The 20,467-nt window shown below is 58.8% G+C and overlaps 1 protein-coding gene across 1 annotated transcript; it reads right to left on the bottom strand.

Annotated features, from left to right (window-relative positions):
• Nucleotides 1-1,968: 1,968 nt before the first annotated feature.
• Nucleotides 1,969-10,362, bottom strand: LOC105488834 (snail family transcriptional repressor 3). Its single transcript, XM_011753293.3, is given in 4 exon segments — nt 1,969-2,901; nt 5,014-5,593; nt 5,595-5,635; nt 10,217-10,362. Coding segments are annotated over 4 exon segments (879 nt in total). The 5' UTR covers nt 10,293-10,362; the 3' UTR covers nt 1,969-2,719.
• Between the last annotated feature and the right edge of the window lie 10,105 nt (nt 10,363-20,467).

Below are 20,467 nucleotides of genomic sequence, written 5' to 3' on the forward strand. Positions count from 1 at the left end.
CCTCATAAGAGGAGAGACAGAAAACACACACACACCACGGAGATGCCATGGGAAGCCAAAGCCACCAGAAGGCCTGGAACAGCCCCGCCCTCACAGCCTCCAAGGAACCAGCCTTGCCGACACCTGGATCTGGGACTTCCAGCCTCCAGAACTGGGGGAGAATGAAACTCTGTTGTTTCTGCCACTCAGGCTGGGGGCCTTTGTTATGGCAGCTGAGTGGGTGCCTCCCTCTCTGGGGACGGCCAATCCTGTGGGGGAGGCAGTGGTCCTGGTCAGGATGTGAGAGAGGCTTTCTCAGTGTCTTCACTCCTCCAGCTCACATGGAGGCTGGTAGCGGCTGCAGCCTGAGCTCTCCTGGGGTCTGTTTACTCAAGGTCACCCTTAGTCCAGAGGAGCCCAAGGTCTAGGTCAAGTTCCTCTGGGATGTCCCCAAGGCTTCTCAAATAGGTGTCGTCAAACCATCTGCCCAAGGGGCCCGTTAGCACCTGGCAAGTGTTAGCCAGGCTTATCTGCCGCGGGCCTGCCCCGAGTGGGGCTCTCGCTGCCCAGGTTGGGACTGGAGCAACCAAGTGGCTGAGCAACAGGGGTGCTTCGTGTGTGGTCCCTGTGAGCCCTCCTGAATATCTCCATGGACAGACGGATGGACAGGAGGCTCAGCGGGCTCTGGGAGCAAGGGGAGCCCTTGCCGCTCTCCACGTGGCTCCATTCCAGGACCAGGACAATGATGCCTTCCTGGCTGGAGCCAGAAGCAGAGCAGCTGACAATGGGGCCAACCCTCCTGAGGAACAGGTGTCCCCCAGAAACCTCCTCCACTGCCCTCCCTGAGGAACAGGTGTCCCCCAGGAAACCTCCTCCACTGTCCTCATCAGTGAAGGCGTCAGGGACTAGGAGCAGCCTCCTTGCTCCTCCTGGTTGCTGCCCCTGGGGTTGAGCTGACAACGGGCCAACCCTCCTGAGGAACAGGTGTCCCCCCGCCCCGAGAAACCTCCTCCACTGTCCTCGTCAGCGGGTGTCTCCCCCAGAAAACCTCCTTCCGCTGTCCTTGTCAGCGGGTATCCCCCCCAGAAACCTCCTCCACTGTCCTCATCAGTGAAGGCATCAGGGACTAGGAGCGGCTCCTCGCTCCTTCCTGGACGCTGCCCCTGGGGTTGAGCTGGAGAGGTTGAGACATGCTGGGAAGAGGAGGACCAGCCCAGTGGGTGGTCACCCAAGCAGCTTGGTGGTGAGAAGAGGCCATGTCTAAGAAGGAAATGCCACCATCCCACTGTATGGGGGGAGCAGGACTCCGGGGATGGGGTGTTGGGTGTAGACAACCATGCCGAATTGGCAGTGTCTCAGCATAGCAGGGCAAGGGTCTGGGACTCGACAGATGCCCCAGGTACCATGGGTGGACAGAGGCCCAGACCCTCTGCGAGACAGCAGTGATTACGTCAGACCCTCGCAGCATGTGAGGGCTGCAGGAGGAGCCCTGAGTCCTCTCTTCTGACCAGGCAGCAGGGAGGACTCACTGCCCCCAGCTGCACAACGCCTGCCCTGGCCTTGGTCTCGGCCCTCTCACCGGCATGAGCTAGAGCCTCTAGGCCGTTCCTCTGTGCCATGGGACAGGCAGCTGGGAGGACTGACTGCCCCCAGCTGCACACCACCTGCCCCGGCCTTGGTGTCGGCCCTCTACCCAGCACAAGCTGGAGCCTCTTGGCCGTTCCTCTGTGCCGTGGGATGCTCTCCCACTTCTGTGCTGGCTTCTGCCCACGACGGCGCCCCTGCTCACCCGATGGCAGCATCCCCACCTCTCAGAAGAGTTTTTCACAGTGGCAGGCCCTGATCCAGAGTCTCCTGCCTACTTGGTGGCTGAAGGCCCCAGGTGATCCCCAAATCCTGCTGTGTCAGGGAGTTTCTCAGAGTCCCACCTCCTCCACAGAACCAGGGGATTGGCCGAGACTCAAAGCTTAGAAGAATGGAACATGCAGGTGTGCAGAGACCGTTTATTACCCCATGGCTGTTCTTGCCTGGAAAGTTGAGTGCCCTGAGATCCCAGCCCCTTGAGGCTCTGAGCAGGACAAATCCCAGAGGCATGCCGTCTCATCCCAACGCACCCGAACCACCAATTGTGGGCTCCCCCAGTCCTGCCCCATCTTCTGGAGAGTCTGGCGAGGTGGGGAGGGCGCGTGTGTGTACATGTTTGTGCACATGCGTGTAGACGTGTGACACGGGACAACTTGTCCCAGACCCCAAACCGAAGGCTGGCAGGGGCCGGCTGAGAGGTAGTTGTGCCTACTGAGGAAGGACCACAAGGCCGTGCTCACTGTAAGTCCAAACTGTTCATTTCTGCTGCAAGGGAACGAGGCAGCCTTGCAAGTCATCTGGCGGCAGTGCCGGCCCATGCTGGTGGCCACCTCCCCAAGGCTCTGACTCTTGGAAGGGCAGACCCAGAGACCTGACCACATTGAAATGGAACCATGGCTCTTGTTCTGATGACAGTCTTCGCTGGGAGAGGAGTCTCCTCTGAGTGGGCTCCGTGGGGTGGGAGGCCTGGGTGAGTGGCCTCCGCCCTGGTGGCCCCGCTGGACGTCTTTGGTTCTGACTGGACACAGATATGGAGGATGCACCAAGTGTGAAGCCAGGCCCTGCCCTCCCAGACTCCCGGCTCCTCTGGCGGCAGGAGGGACACCAGCTCTCAGGGCGAGGACCATCCCTCCTACCTGCACCGACTATGTGCCTCTCAGGGGCCTGGGCAGCAGCCAGACTCCTCGTGCCGCGCCAGGAGGGACATGCGGGAGAAGGTCTTGGCACAGTGCTGGCACTGGTACTTCTTGGTGTCCGAGTGCGTTTGCAGATGGGCCCGAAGGTTGGAGCGGTCGGCAAAGGCCCTGCTGCAGTGCGAGCAGGCATAGGGCTTCTCCCCTGGGGGAGGAAGAAGAGGGCCGGTGACACCATGGAAGGTGGCCTGAAGGCTAAAACACCCTCTGTGACCATCAGTGGATACTCCCATCCCTTCCCTACAAATGCTCACAGCCCGAGCACCCAGGGTTGAGCTGTGTGGGGACGGGGTGGCACGCCACACCTGGGCGAGACACACCTGAAGACCCTCTGAGAAGCACAGGTGGCCACAGGCTTTAGAGCTCCTAATGTTGCTGCAATAGCCCTCCCGGAGGCCTCGGCCACTGGAAGAGGATGGGGGAAGCACTGGGGGCCTCTGGCAGCTGTTCCTGGCCACTGACAGGCAAGTGGGGGGGTCTGGCCAGCTCCAGCAGAATCCAGAGCAGGGGTAGAGCTGGGGACTTCGAGGAGGCAGCATTTAGGAGCCACCTCCCATCAGGACAACATGGGGTCTGGACAAAGTCCTGTTTGAACCTTGGCCCAACACCTGTAAAGGGAAGGGTGACTGGGAATCGTGTGTCCATTCCTGTAGCCCCATAGAGTCCTGAGAGACCCCAGCCTGCAGCCCCTGAAGGGCCCAGAGCACCTGCATTCCTGCTGGTGGGACACCAGGCATGCTCCTAGCCAGGCCAGCCTCTTGCAGGGCCTCCCCACACCCCTCACTCCCAGGCTGAGGGCACCAAGCCCCAGGGCCCTTTGGCATGGAAAGGGGGTGTGGCGGGTCTCCTCATCAAAGGGTTGAGAAAAACCGGAAAGGATTTCCTGGAGACCTGGAAAAGGCCTTCCCTCTGGCCTGCATCCAGGTGTGACTCAGAAGGTCCCAGTCACAAGAGTCATGACTTAGGGGGTAGGGAACCTCCAGTTAGAAAAAGTGTGAACTAGCTGGGCACAGTGGTTCATGCCTATAATCCCAGCACTTTGGGAGGCCAAGGTGAGAAGACAGATTGAGCCCAGAAGTTCAAGATCAGCCTGGGCAACATAGCGAGACCCCTGTTTCTACAAATAATTTAAAAATTGGCTGGGCATGGTGATGCATGTCTATGGTCTCAGCTACTCAGGAGGCTGAGGCATGAGAATCACTTGAACCCAGGCAGTCAAAGCTGCAGTGAGCTGTGATCAAACCACTGCACTCCAGCCTGAGCAATAGAGTGAGACCCTGCCTCAGACCAAAATAAAAACAAAAGTGTGAACCTCTGGGCCTGATGTGGAGACTGAAGCTTATTCCTGGAGCCCTTTCTTCCTTTCTGTTTTTATTATTTGCATGCTGAGGTTGACAGAAAGCCTGGGCAGAGGCTGCTGGCTGGCTCTTGGGAAGAGCAAGCCACTTTTGTACTTTAATGGCATTATTTTTTTGATTTTTTTTTTTTTTTTTTGGAGACAGAGTCTCGCTCTGTCACCAGGCTGGAGTGTAGTGGCACCATCTTGGCTCAATGCAACCTCCACTTCCTGGGTTCAAGTGATTCTCCTGCCTCAGTCTCCCCAATAGCTGGGATTACAGGTGTGCACCTCCACGCCCGGCTAATTTTTGTATTTTTAGTAGAGACAGGGTTTCACTATGTTGGCCAGGCTGGTCTCGAACTCATGACCTCAGGTGATCCACCCACCTCAGCCTCCTAAAATGCTGGGATTATAGGTGTAAGCCACCATGCCTGGTCGGTGTTTTGTTTTGTTTTGAGTTGGGGTCTTGCTCTGTTGCTCAGACTGGAGTACAGTGGCATGACCACAGCTCACTGCAGCCTCAACCTCCTGGGCTCAAGTGATCCTCCTGCCTCAGCCTTCTAAGTAGCTGGGCCTACCAGCAGGGGCCACCACACTCAGCTAAGTTTCTATTTTTAGTAGAGACTGGGGTCTTGCTGTGTTGGCCAGGCTGGTCCTGAACCCCTGACCTGAAGTGATCCTCCTGCCTCAATCTCCCAAAGTGCTGGGATTACAGGCGTGGCTCCTGCACTGGCCCCTACTGACACCTGGACTTTGGACTTTTGGCTTCTAGTCTGTGGTCTGTGGGACTCTGCACAGATAAGTCAGGAGGCAGAAGCTGAATTGTTTATAAAATCACCCCTCTTCCTTTTCTAACTCCCACAGCCCTCCCTCTTCCCCCAGCCCAGACCGTCCTTGCAGACCTTCACCCTGTCCTACCTGTGTGGGTGCGGACGTGGCCCTGCAGCAGCCAGGGCCTGGAGAAGGCCTTTCCGCAGATCTTACAGGTGCAGGGCAGCGTGTGGGTGCGGATGTGCATCTTGAGGGCGCCCAGGCTGGTGTACTCCTTGTCGCAGTACTTGCAGGTGAAGACGCGCCCCGCCTGCAGGTGGCAGTGCAGCTGCCGGTGCCTGGCCAGCCCGGCCAGGGTGTGGTAGGGTTTGTGGCAGTGGAAGCATTGGAAGCCGCCGGGGGCTCGGGGCGTCCGCTCAGCCCCGAGCAGTTTTTCTGGAGCCCTGTGCCCGTCTGGGCCCAGGATTGGGGACCACTGTGTGGGCAGCACCAGCAGTGGGGCCAGGTTGAGGTGGTTCAGGCTGTCTTTGAGGGGTATAATGGGGGCCCGGCTGGCCCAAGGGTCGACCCGGCTGACTTCCAAGGCGTCCGGCCCAGAGGCCCCTAGAGCTTCCTCGATCCGTGGAAGGAGGGGCAGGGAGATGCAGGCGATGGCTGAGGAGCCGTCCCAGGGCTGGGGAAGGTCACCGGGCACAGAAGGGGCCTCCTCGTCTTGGGGGAGGAGGGGGCACCACCAGCCCCCCACAGGCAGAGCAGGCACCATTGATTTCTAGAGGGGTGGAGGGGAGAGAATATACAGATGAAGACTGAGTCCCCAGCGCTTTGTGTTTCCAGCTCCGATTCATGGGCCCAATCCCAGCCCATCAGCAGCCTGGCATGGGAGGTGTAGCCGGGAGCCCGCATGCAGACCCAGCTTGCAAGGGAGCTGGCGGTGCTGTGCAGGGAAGCGACAGCATGGCCAGGAATGGAGTCATCTAGAACAAGAAGGCCCCGCGGTCTAGAGAGTGAATCTCACTTCCTCTTTAAACACAAAGAAACATCTGACAGGACCCTTCGTGTTCAGGAACATGAAACAGGCCTCGTGGCTAAAGGAGGGCCTTTACGCCTCGGCTGGGCGGGTCCCTCTGATGAGTGCCCCCCCACCGCCCCCGCAGAGGGGTACCAGCCTGGGCCGGCATCCTCCAGGCGCCCACGCAGCACCCATAAGTCAGACGCTTGGCAGCAAGGAGCTGGCTGAGTGTAAAATCAGCCCCCTCATAACTAATCACCCTCCAGTCACCCAACAGCTACCCCTCGGGCATCTCCTTTTGTGGATAATGAGGCAGTGAGCTCAGAAGCCTCCCTGACCGCTGACCAGTGCCCGCTCTGCTGTGCTCTCAATGCAGCCGAGCCACATGGCTGGGGTGCTCTGGCCCAGGCTTTCAGAATTGCCCCTGGCTGGGCTCCTCCTCAGGACGGTGGTTCCCGAATTTGGGGGCCGGCACACCACACACCACATGGTTGGTCCACTTAAGGGCAGCAGCCCCCAAATAAACAGGTTAGTCTGCAGGCAAGAGTTAAATTCTGTATTTCCCCAAAGCCAAAACAGCCCTCAATCCCTTTCTTACTCTAGATGTGTTAAAATAGATCTCTGGCTCTGTTTCTACCTCCATGCTGAGGCTTTGGGTAGAGAAAGACAACCCATAGAATAGGAGAAAATATTTGCAAATCAGACTTCTGATCAGGAATAGCATCTAGAACACTAGAACATATAAAGGATGTTAGCAAGTCAACAATAAAAAGACAAATAATACAATTTTAATATGGGCAAGGGATTTTTTTTTTTAAGATGGAGTCTTGCTCTGTCGCTAGGCTGGAGTGCAGTGGCGCGATCTCTGCTCACTGCAACCTCCGCCTCCTGGGTTCAAGAGATTCTCCTGCCTCAGCCTCCTGCATAACTGGACTATAGGCGCCCTCCACCACACCCGGCTAATTTTTTGTATTTTTTAGTAGAGACAGGGTTTCACCCTGTTAGCCAGGATGGTCTCAGTCTCCTGACCTCGTGATCCACCCGCCTCAGCCTCCCAGAGTGCTGGAATTATAGGCATGAGCCACTGTGCCTGGACTTTTTTTTTTTTTTTTTGAGACAGAGTCTGGCTCTGTCACCCAGGCTGGAGTGCAGTGGCATGAATTCAGCTCACTGCAAACTGCAACCTCCACTTCCCAGATCCAAATGATTCTCCTGCCTCAGCCTCCCAAGTAGCTGGGACCACAGGTGTGCACCACCATGCCTGGCTATTTTTTTCCCCAGATAGAGTTTTGCTCTGTCACCCAGGCTGGAGTGCAGTGGCGCTAACTTGGCTCATTGCAAACTTCGCCTCGCAGGTTCAAGCAATTCTCCTGCCTCAGCCTCCTGAGTACCTGGGATTACAGGCACGTGCCATCACGCCTGGCTTATTTTTGTATTCTTAGTAGAGACAGGGTTTTACCATGTTGGCCAGGCTGGTCTCGAACTCTTGAACTTGTAGATCTGCCTGCCTCAGCCTCCCAAAGTACTGGGATTACAGGCATGAGCCACCGTGCCTGCCCCACCCCACCTTTTTTTTTTTTTTTTTCTTTTTGAGATGGAGTCTCACTCTCGTTGCCCAGGCTGGAGTGCAATGGCGCAATCTCAGCTCACTGCAACCTCTGCCTCCTGGGTTCAAACGATTCTCCTGCCTCAGCCTCCTGATAGCTGGGATTACAGGCACCTGCCACCATGCCCAGCTAATTTTTGTATCTTTAGTAGACACGGGTTTTTGCCACATTGGCTAGACTGGTCTCAAACTCCTGGCCTCAAGTGATCTGCCCATCTCAGCCTCCCAAAGTGCTGAGATTACAAGCGTGAGCTACTGCACCTGGCCTGGGCAAGGAATTTGAATAACTGTTTCTCCAAAGACAATACACAAATGGCCAATGAACGCATGCAAAGATGCTCAATGCCATTAGCCATCAGGGAAGTACAAATCACAATCACAATGAGACGCTCACACCCAGTAGGATTGACAAAAAGAGACAATAACAAGCACGGTGAGGATGAGAAATAGGTAATTCAAAGGAACATCTCCCATCTGCCACTCTCTCCTGACCTGACCTTCTCCCACCCTCAGTCTTCCTAATTACAGAGTCATCAGGTTTCTGTCCACCCAGAAGTGAGGGCAGTGACAGGATAAGAGGCAGCGTCCAAGAGAGTTCTGGGGAGATAGCACTCGGGGAGCCCCAGGTTTCCCGGCTTTGCTGGGGCCTCTTGGCAGGAGAAAGTCACCATTTCTCGTCTCCATCTCTAAGACATGGCTACCTTTCTGCCTCCAGGTATTGTCACAGAGCCAGGACCCTGTTTGTGAGCCCAGTGGCTGAGCCCAGAGGCAGGACGGGGCAAGAGGCAGTCTCGCCCATCAGGCTGACCATGTGTTTCTGCTGGGATTTTAAATGCTTTCCCAATACTCTCTGGGTTTTGTTTGCTTTTTTATTCATTCTGCAGTCCAGATCCTGGGGAGAAGAGACTGTTTTGTTTTGAGACAGAGTCTCACTCTGTCGCCCAGGCTGGAGTGCAGGGGTGTGACCGCGGCTCACTGCAACCTCCATCTCCCGGGTTCAAGCGATTCTCCTACCTCAGCCTCCTGAGTATCTGGGATTATAGGCACCCGCCAGCACACCCAGGTAACTTCTGTATTTTTAGGAGGGACGGGGTTTCGCCATGTTGGCCAGGCGGGTTTTGAACTCCTGACCTCATGTGATCTGCCCGCCTTGGCCTCCCAAAGTGCTGAGATTACAGGCATGAGCCACCACACCCAGTTGAAGAGACTGTTAAGTACCTTGCTGGCTTCAGGGGTTCCCTGGGGAGCCATAGAAGGAGAGATTGAGGGGCCCCAAACCCCAGCACCTCAGGTCTATCCTGGGGTAACATCTTGGCAGAAAGTCGCCAGGGCCCCCTGGCTGTCAGAAAGCCATGCAGCTGGGGCTACAGTGAGGAGGGAAGCGGGGGCGGGAAGCAGAGAGCACTGCGGGCAGCAAGGCTACTCATGACAGTTGGCCGCTGGGCCCAGCACAGCTACCCAGATTTGCACACTCGGATGGACTCTAAACAACACTTTGAAACTTGCAACTATGACCCATGTAAATTCCATTTTCCATCACATCTGTAGTTACATGTGCATCCACATACACATAACTGAAGCCAGTGTCCTTCACCATGAGCCAGGCACTCCAACAGTTTCTGCTCTATTTTATTTTACAAAATTGTTGGTAGTGACTCGAAACTGATTTCAAAATGCACATTTGAAAAGCACGGTCCTAGCTGGCACCTCCTGGTGGCAGCCTGGGCCTTGGGTGTGGGTCCAGGTGGGATCCCCCCTACACCCAACTCTGGGTTCTGAGCTGGGATAAAGGCCTCTTGGGGGTGTTGCTGGGGGCCCCTGCCCCAGCAGTGCCCTTCCTGCTCTCCCCCACCGGCCACAGCGCGTGAGTCCTGACCACTGTGTCCGCCGGTGCCTCTCAGTGGGTCTTTGTCCCAAGAAGCTGCCAAGCCAGGTGGGGACTGCTCTCACCACCCGTGTGGCAGGCTGTCCTCTGAAGGACACAGTCCTCTTCTCTCGTGTCCCTAAGCCTAGCAGGCAATGGAAATGAACGGACAGCCCAGTTGCTGGGCACCCATCTCCCCAGGCTAGCCAGTGTGTGGAGGATTGCAGCCCTTTAGCCCAGCCTGCCCAGGCAAGCCTACCAGGATGAGCAAGAGGGCTTCTGGGGTGAGGGGAGGTGGGGGAGGGAGGCAGGCTACGGGAGAAGGCTCACCTGAACTGAATGCAGGAGGGGCAGTGCCTTTGCACCGGGAAGAGCCCATCAGTCCTCCTCCTCACCATCTTCTGTGCTCACATCCCCAGTCAGCATGCGCTGGGGGTCCCTCAGCCAGGCCACCCCAGACGGCCCTCCCTCCCTCCCTCCCTCCCTCCCTCCCTCCCACCACCCCGCGACCCCTCCCAAATGTGTGTGCCAGGAAGATGACTCCAGGGCCCCTTTAGCTGGGGCTGTAGTGGTGGGGACAGGCGGCGTATTTAAGAGGTGAGTTCCAGGGAGATTTCGGGGCTTAGAAAACTTCTCCAAGTGGGGAGAGAACCTCCCCCGCCCTGCCGGAGGCGGGGCTCAGTGCCCTGAAGTGGAGGCACCCGTGGGCCACCTACCTTCCTGCAGCCGCAGCTGCTGCGCGGAGGTACTGGCTCCTTCTCCTCCCACCTGGGACAGGTGTCCCCCCACTCCCGCTCCCAGGGGCCTCTCTCTGTCTCCCGCCCCGCAGGGTCGAGTCCCGGGAGGGGCTCGGGGATCGGGTAGCCCGTACCTCTCTGCGTCTCCAGCCGCCGGTAGTTGGGGACCCTGTGGCTGGAGTGCGTTTTCACCAGGAAGGAGCGCGGCATGTTCCCCTCCCGGGCGGCAGGCCGGGGCGGGCTGGGGCGGGAGGGGCGAGCCGGGGTCCCGACTGCTGAGTCCGCGGGCGCTTGCGGGCAGCGCCGGGCCCGGGCAGGTGCGGAAGGGGTCAGGCTCATTAGCATAGCGCGCCGCCTCCGCCAACCAGCGCCCGGCGCGAGTGGGGCGGGGCCACGGGGGCGGAGCTGAGGGCGGGGCGGGGCCACGGGCAACACGCCCAGGACAGGTGCGCGGGCGGGGCGGGGCGCGCGTGGCCACCGGTGTCCTCCCCACGGGACTTCTCTGGCGCGCGCGCCGCCGAGTCACACACCGACCCCTCGGGCCTGGCCGCCCACTCGCCGTGAATGAAAGGGCAGAGTTCAAAGCTGAGTGGAAACCGAACTGGGCTCCAGTGCACACAGCGTGGAAGCATCTGCCGAGCCTAGTTCTCGGAAAACCCTTGCTCCGGGGCATGACGCCCTCTCCACGGCCTCGCCTCCCCATCCCTTCTGCAAATGCACACGGCAGGATTGATGGGCAGAGCCCAGGAAGTCCGAAGCTGACCCCACTGACCAGCCCCAGTGGCGGCCCAGGGTCAGTGCCCTGGAACAGGCCAGGGACCGGTGGCCTGGGGACAGTGGCCCTTTCTGGGTGGACTGCAGTCTCCGAAGCCTCCCCCGCTGGAGACAGCCCTTTAGGAGTTTGCCGAGTGCCTCCAGAAAGCTCTTTTTTGGGGGTACAGAGGACTTGGCCTGCGATTCTGGAATTCCCAGGGGGTCAGACATGGTTATGGGAAGTGTAATAAAACTGGCTAATCACATGAATTCTGCAACAGCTGCACGTGTGACCTGGGCAAGCCGTTTCCCTCCTTTGTGGTCCTGTAGAACCCTCCGGGCCATAAAGAGCTGGGAGCCGCTGTGTCCAGTGTCTGGGTCTCTTTCGACGTGGACATTTCATAACGCTGGGGGCTAGGTGGGGCCATCTCTGGGCTGGCATGCACACAGGGTGTCCATGGCTGTGCCGCCGGCCTGCCTCCCCAGCAGGGCTCCCACCTCAGAACTGGGTGCCCTTTGCCCTCTGTGGGCCGGGGGTGGGGAAGGTGGTGGGTGGTGAGTCCATGGAAGCTCTGAGGGAGAGACAGCAGGGAGGAGGGCCATGCCACAGCAGCGTCCCACGTCCCACATCCCACATCCAGGATATGAAAATCTGGGATAGTATCAGCCCCGCTTTTCCAATGAAAAAAACCAAGGCTGTGAGGCTGGGCTCGGCAGTTCACGCCTGTAATCCCAGCACTGTGGGAGGCTGAGACGAGAGACTGCTTGAACCCAGGAGTTTGAGACCAGCCTGAAAAACAAGATGAGACCCCGTCTCTACAAAAAAAAAAAAAATTGTTTTAATTAGCCAGGCGTGGCAACACCCATCTTCAGTCCCAGCTACTCAGAAGGCTGAGGAGAGAGGATCGCTTGTTGCAGTAGCCTCAGGAGGTGGAGGCTGCAGTGGGCTATGATCACCCCACTGCACTCTAGTCTGGACAACAGAGCAAGACCCTGTCTCAAAAAATTAAAAAAAAAAAAAAAAAAAAGACCAAGGCCATAGGAGGTTAGGATGCAGTGGGATTGGGACCCAACCACATTCCAACTCGTCTGCCACTTGGTAAGGGGGAGTGGAAGGACAGGTGGGGGTGCCCCTGGAAGAAGGTGCCCGCCTCTCCTGCAACCGCGGCCTGGCACCACCCTGCCGGGAGTGTGGATTTCAGAGGACACATGCCTGCCTTCTGCTTATTCACCTGTTCCTCGCCTGGAAAGGTTTCTATTTATAGCCTCCCTTCCTTCTCTCTCCCCCTGGCAGACACAGATAAGGCTTGCAGATACCTGAGCCAAGCCTCCACCCACACCGTCCCTCCCCGCCCACCTACCCATTGTGTGGCCACCCGCCAAGCCCCAACAAGCTTATCCTAATCCCAGCTAGAGCCTCGTGTTATTCAGGGCTGCTGTAGCTCTCCTGTGGAGAATGGCTGATCTCACCCTGGAAACGCCCCAGAGGGCCTTCGAGCACCTTTGGGGTAGGGTCCTAGGGCTGCCACAACCACTTGCCCCCCAGGGACACTCAAGGCGGCTGCAGACTCACTCTTCAGCTGTGACACACAGGGCGGTGTCCAGGCTGGACCCCAGAAGGCCCCACAGAGGGAAACATCAGTGTCCCCTTCCCACATGTGCAGCCTTGGGGTGGGGGTCGGGTGAGGGCGGCCGTCTCCATCCCTTCTGTGTCCGCCGTTCCTCAGTGCTGGCAGCTTGGCTCTGGGGGTTAAACTTACGCGCCCCTACGGTGGGAAACCCACGGCCCACGGCCTGCTAGAGCCGCCCCCTGAACTGCAGCAGGTGATCCAGGTCCTCGCCCCCTTCCCTGGACATCTAGAACATTGGGATGATGACTTGTGCTGGGTCCGGCAGCCTGGCCCCTCCCATCTGCCTCCATCAGACACCCAGGAGCGGTTTTCCAGTGGGGAACCCACCCCAGGAACTGCTGGTCAGGGCAGAAATGGTTACAGTTCCATTTATATTGACATTTTCATCCTTCCTATGCGTATGTCTTCCTGCTTTTCTGGTTTTACAGTGCATGTAACCACAGTGCCCGGAGATGTGCACACAGGTATCCATCCAGGTAGACATCTCTGTCACCATTGACTGTTATTCTGAGATGGAGTCTCACTCCAACCTCCGCCTCCCAGGTTCAAGCGATTCTCCTGCCTCAGCCTCCCAAGTAGCTGGGATTATAGGTGTGCACCACCATGCCTGGCTAATTTTTGTATTTTTAGGAGAGACGGGGTTTCACCAGGTTGGTCGGGCTGGTCTTGAACTCCTGATCTCAAGTGATCCGCCCACCTCGGCCTCCCAAAGTGCTGGGATGACAGGCGGGAGCCACTGCTTGTTTTTTACTGATAGGGCTTTATGACCCAAACCTTGGAAACCCTGACTCCGAGTTAGAACATGGTCCTTGAGAGCTAGACCAGGAGGGGCTCAGCCCTTGCTACCTGCACAATGCCCGCCTGGGGTCAGGTGCATGCTGGGGGTTTAGCAGGGCTTGTTGAACTGGATGGAAGAGAAGCAGGAGCTTGCAGACAGCGTGGCCTTTTTACAGGCCCTGCCCATGCTCTGGGGGCACGTAGGCCCTGTCTGTCTCGAGTGGAGACACTCAGGTGAAGACCCAGGCCCCCAAAGGACAGCCTGGCAGCTGGGCCTTGGTTGTCCTCAGACTCAGAGAGACGGCCCCTCCTGTAGGAGCAGAGGCAGTTCCTCGAGGCAGACATCCTGACTCGGGACAATCCCATGCGGCCCAAGGTCATGGGCCCATGGAAACGTGAACCCAATGCTTGAAATCTCAACGTCCAGCCAGACTAGGCGCCACTGTGTGCTTGGTCACCCTCTGTGAAGGGGAACTCACTACTGTTTATGGCTGCTCACACCACCGTCTGAGAAGGGAAGGTGGTTCTTTTTTTTTTTTTTTTTTGAGACAGAGTCTCACTCTGTCGCCCAGGCTGGAGTGCAGTGGTGCGATCTTGGTTCACTGCAACCTCCACCTCCTGGGTTCAAACGATTTTCCTGCCACAGCCTCCCAAGCAGCTGGGATTATAGGCATGTGCCAACACGCCTGGCTAATTTTTTTTTTTTTTTTTTTTTTTTTGAGGCGGAGTTTCGCTCTGTCTCCCAGGCTGGAGTGCAGTGGCCGGATCTCAGCTCACTGCAAGCTCCGCCTCTCGGGTTTACACCATTCTCCTGCCTCAGCCTCCCGAGTAGCTGGGACTACAGGCGCCCGCCACCTCGCCCGGCTAGTTTTTTTTGTATTTTTTAGTAGAGACGGGGTTTCACCATGTTAGCCAGGATGGTCTCGATCTCCTGACCTCGTGATCCGCCCGTCTCGGCCTCCCAAAGTGCTGGGATTACAGGCTTGAGCCACCACGCCCGGCCAACCTGGCTAATTTTTGTATTTTTAATAGAGACGCGGTTTCACCATGTTGACCAGGCTGGTCTCCAACTCCTGACTTCAGGTGATCCACCCGCCTCAGCCTCCCAAAGTGCTGGGATTACATAAGCCACCGCACCTGGCCAGGAAGGGTGATTCTTAAGCTGTGGTTCAATGGACACATCCTGTGTGATATGGGGGTCCTGAGAGGCAGACATGGTTGTTTTCAGAGCCCCCAGTGAAACTGCCTTTCAGTGCCAGTGCCAGGTGGCTGGCAGGCAGCCCTGTGCTCTTGGGAGGTGAAGGGGATGGACGTGGTATTTGCCGTGTGCCTTTCCCGGGATGTGTCTTTTGCCTGGCACATGGCCTGATGCCTAGTTGTCTGACCTGCAACCAGGAGTCCCTCCAGGAAACTTGCTTACACTGGCAGACGTCCCATGGCTCCTGTCTGATTCACGTCCAGGTTATGCCTGCCTGACCATCGCTCTGGTGCTGGGGCCTGTCCTGTGTCCCCTGCATCCCCGAGAAAACCCAGCCTGGGCAGCCCCTGGTTCTTCCTTGTGGAAGGTGCAAATTCAGTCCCCACCACAATAGGAAACACATTCAAAGACTTACTACTCACAGATCCTGGGCAGGGAGGGCGCCGGGAGTGGGGAGGGCCATCCTCCACCCCCAGATCCCATGAGGCAGAAGTGAAGGGTCCGGCAGAAAGAAGAGAGAGCGTGTGGTAACGAGCCGTATGCACAGGGAATGGGGAGTGGTCAGTGCAGTTCACGGTCAAATGCCAGAATGGTCTGATTAAAGGAAGTGCAGGGAGCACGGGGAGCCCAGGCTCCTTGGTGGGAGAGACACCCCTAAATGCCCATCTCTGGCCACTGGCATGGGCGGTTGAGCGTGGTGTCCTCCTGGTGCCCAGGCTGCAGGCTTGGCCGTGCTGCCTGTTAGAACAGTCCCTACCTACACCACCTATAAGACACATGACACTATACAAAGCCTCGGCACAGGCCGGGGAGTGACACAGGCCGGGGGTGACCGGTGCCGAGGGGCCCTTGGGCGTGGGGCAGATGAGGTGAGAATTGAGCCATCAAGCAGCGAGGCAGCGTGCATGTGAGTCTGCAGGCCGCGGCCGTGTTCATGCGTGTGTCTGTGGGCGTATGTGTGTGGGAAGTCGCAGTAGCTGCTCTGAGGTGACATGGAGGCTGGGCATCAGCGGGTAAGTCCCGGGCACCAGGAGAAGGATCTGTGGGGTCCCCAGCATGGTCCTGCAGAGTTGGATACCTGAGCTCGGTTCCAGCTCAGCCGCCTGCTCTCTGCCAGGGTCCTGTGAGCTTCCCACCTGCCGTGTGAGGGAGCTGACACCTTCCTGGCGGCAGGCGGTGGGGAGGCTGTGGGGCCACACTCTGCGGCTGAGGGAAGGAGGAACTCAGCCCACTGAGTGTGTTCTCTCATCGAGCCACAAAGGGAACAATGCCTGCCGGGCAAGGGGCTGGGGCCGCATCACGCCTGGGACCCGGATGAGCACTGTCCAGGGCTCCTGTGAACAGGGGTGGGCCTGGGGCAGGGGCACCTGGGTGGGAGACATGGGAGAGGTGGCCCCTGGGGGAGAGGGACTTAGCATCCCTTCCAGATGCAGGCCAGCAGCGGGTTCCACAACGTGAAGTGCTTTCTCTGTGGCCTGCACCCTGGGTTACCACATCAGCAGGGTCCTTGGAGCCCCAGTGCCTCCAGAAATGCCAGGGACAGTATCGACAGTGCACTGACGGATGGCACCATGGACTGAACTTTGCCCCCTAAAAGATGGTGGGGTCCCCCCACCTCTGGGCATGGGGCCTTATTGAAAATAGAGTCTTCACAGGTGCCATCAAGTCAAGGTCAGGTCATTAGGGTGGGCCCTAATCCAAGGACTGGTGCGGGGGGGAGGGTGACGTGTGGGTGCAGAGGAGTTGTGTGTTGACCACAGGAGCGATGCCCCTGCCAGCCAAGAAGCACCAGGCCGCTGCGGCCACCCCTGGTCCCCGCCCCCGCCCCACGGCACAGCCCGTCCACACCTAGGTGCTGGATTTCCTCCTGAGCTGGAGATACTCAGACTCCTGTTGTGTTCAGCGCCCCAGGTTGTGACCCCTTGATGCAGCAGCCCAGGAGACCCATAGTCCGGACCGGGACGAGGCCTCAGGCCCTGGCTCACCCCTGATTCGAGGGACTTGTGGGAACAGGCCACTGCTGTCCGTGCCGACCACACCCCAGTCCCTGCATACCCACAGCAGGTGCACTGAGGGTTCCGAGAAAAGCACTGCGTGGGTGCCACTCCCATTTTCCGGGGCTGGCGCCACAGCCGCTCCTCTCCAGAGGCTCTGGGAAGCTCACATGGCGGACTCTGCGGGGGTCGCACTGGCTCCAGGTTCAGCCTGCCACCCTCTGCTGGAAGAGCCCAAACTGTGGCCAAGACCAGGACTGCACGTCAGAGGGGCCGGTCGGCTTCCAGCCAGGCTTCTACCCGCTGAGGCCTGGGCTCTGAGTGGGTGCCATGTGGAGTCTCCCCTTGCCCTGCAAAAATGTATCTCCGGTTGGGTGCAGTGGCTCACGCCTGTAATCCCAGCACTTTGGGAGGCCGAGCCAGGTGGATCATTTGAGGTCAGGAGTTCAAGACCAGCCTGGCCAACGTGGTGGAACCCCTTCTCTACTCAAGATACAAAAATTAGCCAGGCGTGATGGCGCGTGCCTGTAATCCCAGCTACTCGAGAGGCTGAGGCAGGGGAATTGCTTGAACCTGGGAGACTCCTTCTCAAAAGTATCTCAGGCCGGGCGCGGTGGCTCAAGCCTGTAATCCCAGCACTTAGGGAGGCCGAGACGGGCGGATCATGAGGTCAGGAGATCAAGACCATCCTGGCTAACACGGTGAAACCCCGTCTCTACTAAAAAAATACAAAAAAATAGCCGGGCGAGGTGGCAGGCGCCTGTAGTCCCAGCTACTCGGGAGGCTGAGGCAGGAGAATGGCGTGAACCCGGGAGGCGGAGCTTGCAGTGAGCTGAGATCCGGCCACTGCACTCCAGCTTGGGCGACAGAGCGAGACTCCGTCTCAAAAAAAAAAAAAAAAAAAAAGTATCTCTACTTCTGCCCAGAGCCCACTGTTAGAGATGCATTCCTTAGGCTATTTTTGTTAAAGTGCCTTTGACTTTGTGATGCCTTGCTGAGTGAATTTAGGCCTCTTTTTCCTAGAGTGAGTTGAGAGAGCAGAGAATCCTGGGGATGTGGTTATAGGAGGGGCGGCAGAGGCAGCAATACCGGAGGCGGCGTTTTCAGGCCACCCCTCGACGGGGCCGGGTCCTCCCAGGTGTTTTGGATTGGAGGAGGCTGCCTGTAGCTGAGGGCGTCCTCCCTCCCCACCTTCTTCCTCCCTGCATCACATCCTAGGCAGAGGGTTAGGGGTTTCCCATGGAGGCCTCTGGGTTTTCCAGATGGGCTGCCAAGTAGGTTCCCCGGGCTGGGCCACACAGTGGAATATCAGCCCGGTTTGCCTCTTGTTAGCAGGGGATTTGGGGCAGGTTTTCTGAATATCTTTTCATCTATGAAACAGGAGCTGAGGCTTCTGCCTCCTTCCCGAGGGCCTCAGGAGCCTAAAACCAGGTGGCACCAATTTAGAGGAATCCTAAGGCACCACCCAGATGCACCCAGAGGATCCTGGGAGGGTGAGGCTGCTGCGGTAGGTGTGCGGGTCCCGGGGTAGAGCAGCTGCAGCTGGGAGACCCTTATTGGAGGCAGCCCCCCGCCCCCCTGCGCACACCTGCAGTTCTGGAAAGGCCTGGGCTGAGTCTTGCGAATCACACCCTGCTGCCGCCGTCTCCGAGTGCCCAAAATGCTGTTTGTGGCTCCTGAGACCCAGGTATAAGAATTACTGGCAGTTTCTTGGGGGCCCAGCCTGGGGCCGGGGGATCGCCGTTCCCACCTGACCCCTTTCTAATGTAGAAGTTCCCTGGTCCCTGGGACCTGGAGGCGCTTTCTGGGGAGCAGGGTTCATGCTCCCCACGCTGTTACATAACGTGAAACCGAGGGCGTGCTGCCGCAAGTCTGCGACGGGCCTGGACCCCGCAGGGCAGGAGCCCCAGCTCCTCCAGGGTGAGCCCCATCTGGCTTTGTGCCTTGCCGCCAGGCCCTGGTATACTCCAGGGTGGGAGGGAGACCCAGGCTTCCAGGACTCTGCCTAAGAGCAGTGGGTCCACATCCGAGCCGCCACGGCCCATGTGGTCGGAGCGGGCAGCCCTCTGGCTCCAGCTCCGTGCACGCCCCCAACCCCCGACGTGAGGGGCTTCGGCCCACTTTCCTCATGTGGCTGTAGGAGGGGTCCCGGCCTCCCCACTGTCACTGAGACAGCCCCCACGGTATCGGGGTGCAGACATTTGGCTCTACCCAGGGCTTTGTTAACAAGAACAATGGAGCAGGGGTCTTGCTCCGTGCCTGAGGCCTCCTCCCGCCATGGCAGGGTCTGCTGAGCTCCAACAGACCTGAGTTCCCCACTTTGCTGGGGTTCATTCTGAAGTCCTCCCCTGGGCAGACCCTCCCAGACACCAGGTCACCAGAGAGGCGGCCAGGCCCATGAGGAAAGCTGAGGCCGCACCTTCACCCAGACGCTGGCCTGTGGCTCTCAGCTCTCCTGTGGCCTCCATGAGGGGACCTGGAGGGGACAGGCCTGCTCCCTCCAGAATCGTGTGCAGGGACAGGGCGTCCTGAGGAGGGGGTCCTGGGCTTCCTCTGACAGCCCCCTGGGAGCGGCAGCAGCGGGAGGCCTTGGTTCAACCGGGAGGGGACAGGGTTCCGCTTCCTCGGCATTCGGAAGTAGCCCAGTGCTTGGGAGTGGGTGCTCGGCGGGGCTGAGTTTGGAGGTGGCCCAGTGTTTGAGACTGGAGCAGGCCAGAGGTGACGGGGATGGCTCCTTGTCCGGGCTCCACTCCGTCCCCACTCTGGGCACTGCTGGCTTGTAGGAGGCTTGTGGCTGCGGTTCAGGGAGGGAGGGAGGGCAGTCGCATCGTCTGAGGCCAGCGGGACAAGCACACAGGGACAGGCTTTGGCCCTTTTCAGAGGCCACAGTCTGTTAAAACCGCTCCTATCCATAGCATGAGCGCCAGTGGGCCCCCGGGGAGTCTTTCTCCTGCCCACCCTGGGCCCAGTGCCTGCCCCGGCCTTGCTGAGTCCCCAGCGCAGTGGTCACAGTGCGGTGCCAAGAGGGGGCCTCAGAGCTGAGGGTGACACAGAGTAGGGGGCCTCAGACCGGCCCAAGTCGGGATTTGCCCCCTGAAGCACCTGCCATGGAATTGAAGGCCTGGGGCAGAGCAGAGCAAGGGAGGCCAGGCAGTTCCCAGCCCCAGCCCGTCCACGCCTCCCACAACATGCTGGCTCCTCTCCCTTCCCCGAGGCGGCGAGGAGCCGCTCAGTGATTTGAAGGTGCTTTGTCCTCCCCAGGTGAGGCGCAGAGACTCAGGCGTCACCTCCCCGAGGGCTGCTGTTGAGGCCACGGCCTGCCCAGACAGGGCCCAGAGCTGTCTCCAGGCTTCCTGGGCACCCAGGGTCATGCCCTCGTGACGGCTCCGTGTCACCCTACGGTCAGATGTGGAGCAGGCTTGGATGTGGAGCGCTGCCCCCATCGCTGCTCCTGCTGGGAGGTGGGTGGCGGGTGGGCTGCCCAAGGGGTGAGACAGGCTTGGCCAGTGGCCAGGTGGTGAACACATGGCCGGGACTGTCGGCCTCACGGGGCACCAGTCAGAGGCCCACATGGCTCCAGGGGACACTGTGTCTCAAGCCTCCTTCTGGAAGGCCACAGGGAAGGGCAGGCTGGCAGGTGGCTCTGCTGTTCCCTGGAGTTTGGTGCTGCCTGGTGAGGGCCTCCCAGACACAGGATCATGTCATCAGGGGTCGAAGAGTAGTAAGAAGGGGAGGTGGGGACTCCAGTGGCCCTTGGCGAGGGCAATCGGAAGTCAGCCCTGCTCCCTAGGGGGTAAGCGTCTCCCCTTAAGTGACAACTGGTAGAGGCTCCTGTGTGTCCAGCCCAAGCCGTGGCCTTCAGGGTGAGGACAGCCACCTGCCCTGCAAGTAAACAATCCAGAACAGAGGTTGGAAACACTCCTTAACTGAGAGGGGCAGGGAGAAGGCAGGAAACAGTGACTGGTCTATGATGGCCACAGCCGCCGTGGGGCTGGCAAGCAGGTGATCCTTGTTGGCCTGAGGCCCTGGGAG

Source organism: Macaca nemestrina, chromosome 18 (genome assembly GCF_043159975.1).
Source record: "Macaca nemestrina isolate mMacNem1 chromosome 18, mMacNem.hap1, whole genome shotgun sequence".
NCBI classification, from domain to species: Eukaryota; Metazoa; Chordata; class Mammalia; order Primates; family Cercopithecidae; genus Macaca; species Macaca nemestrina.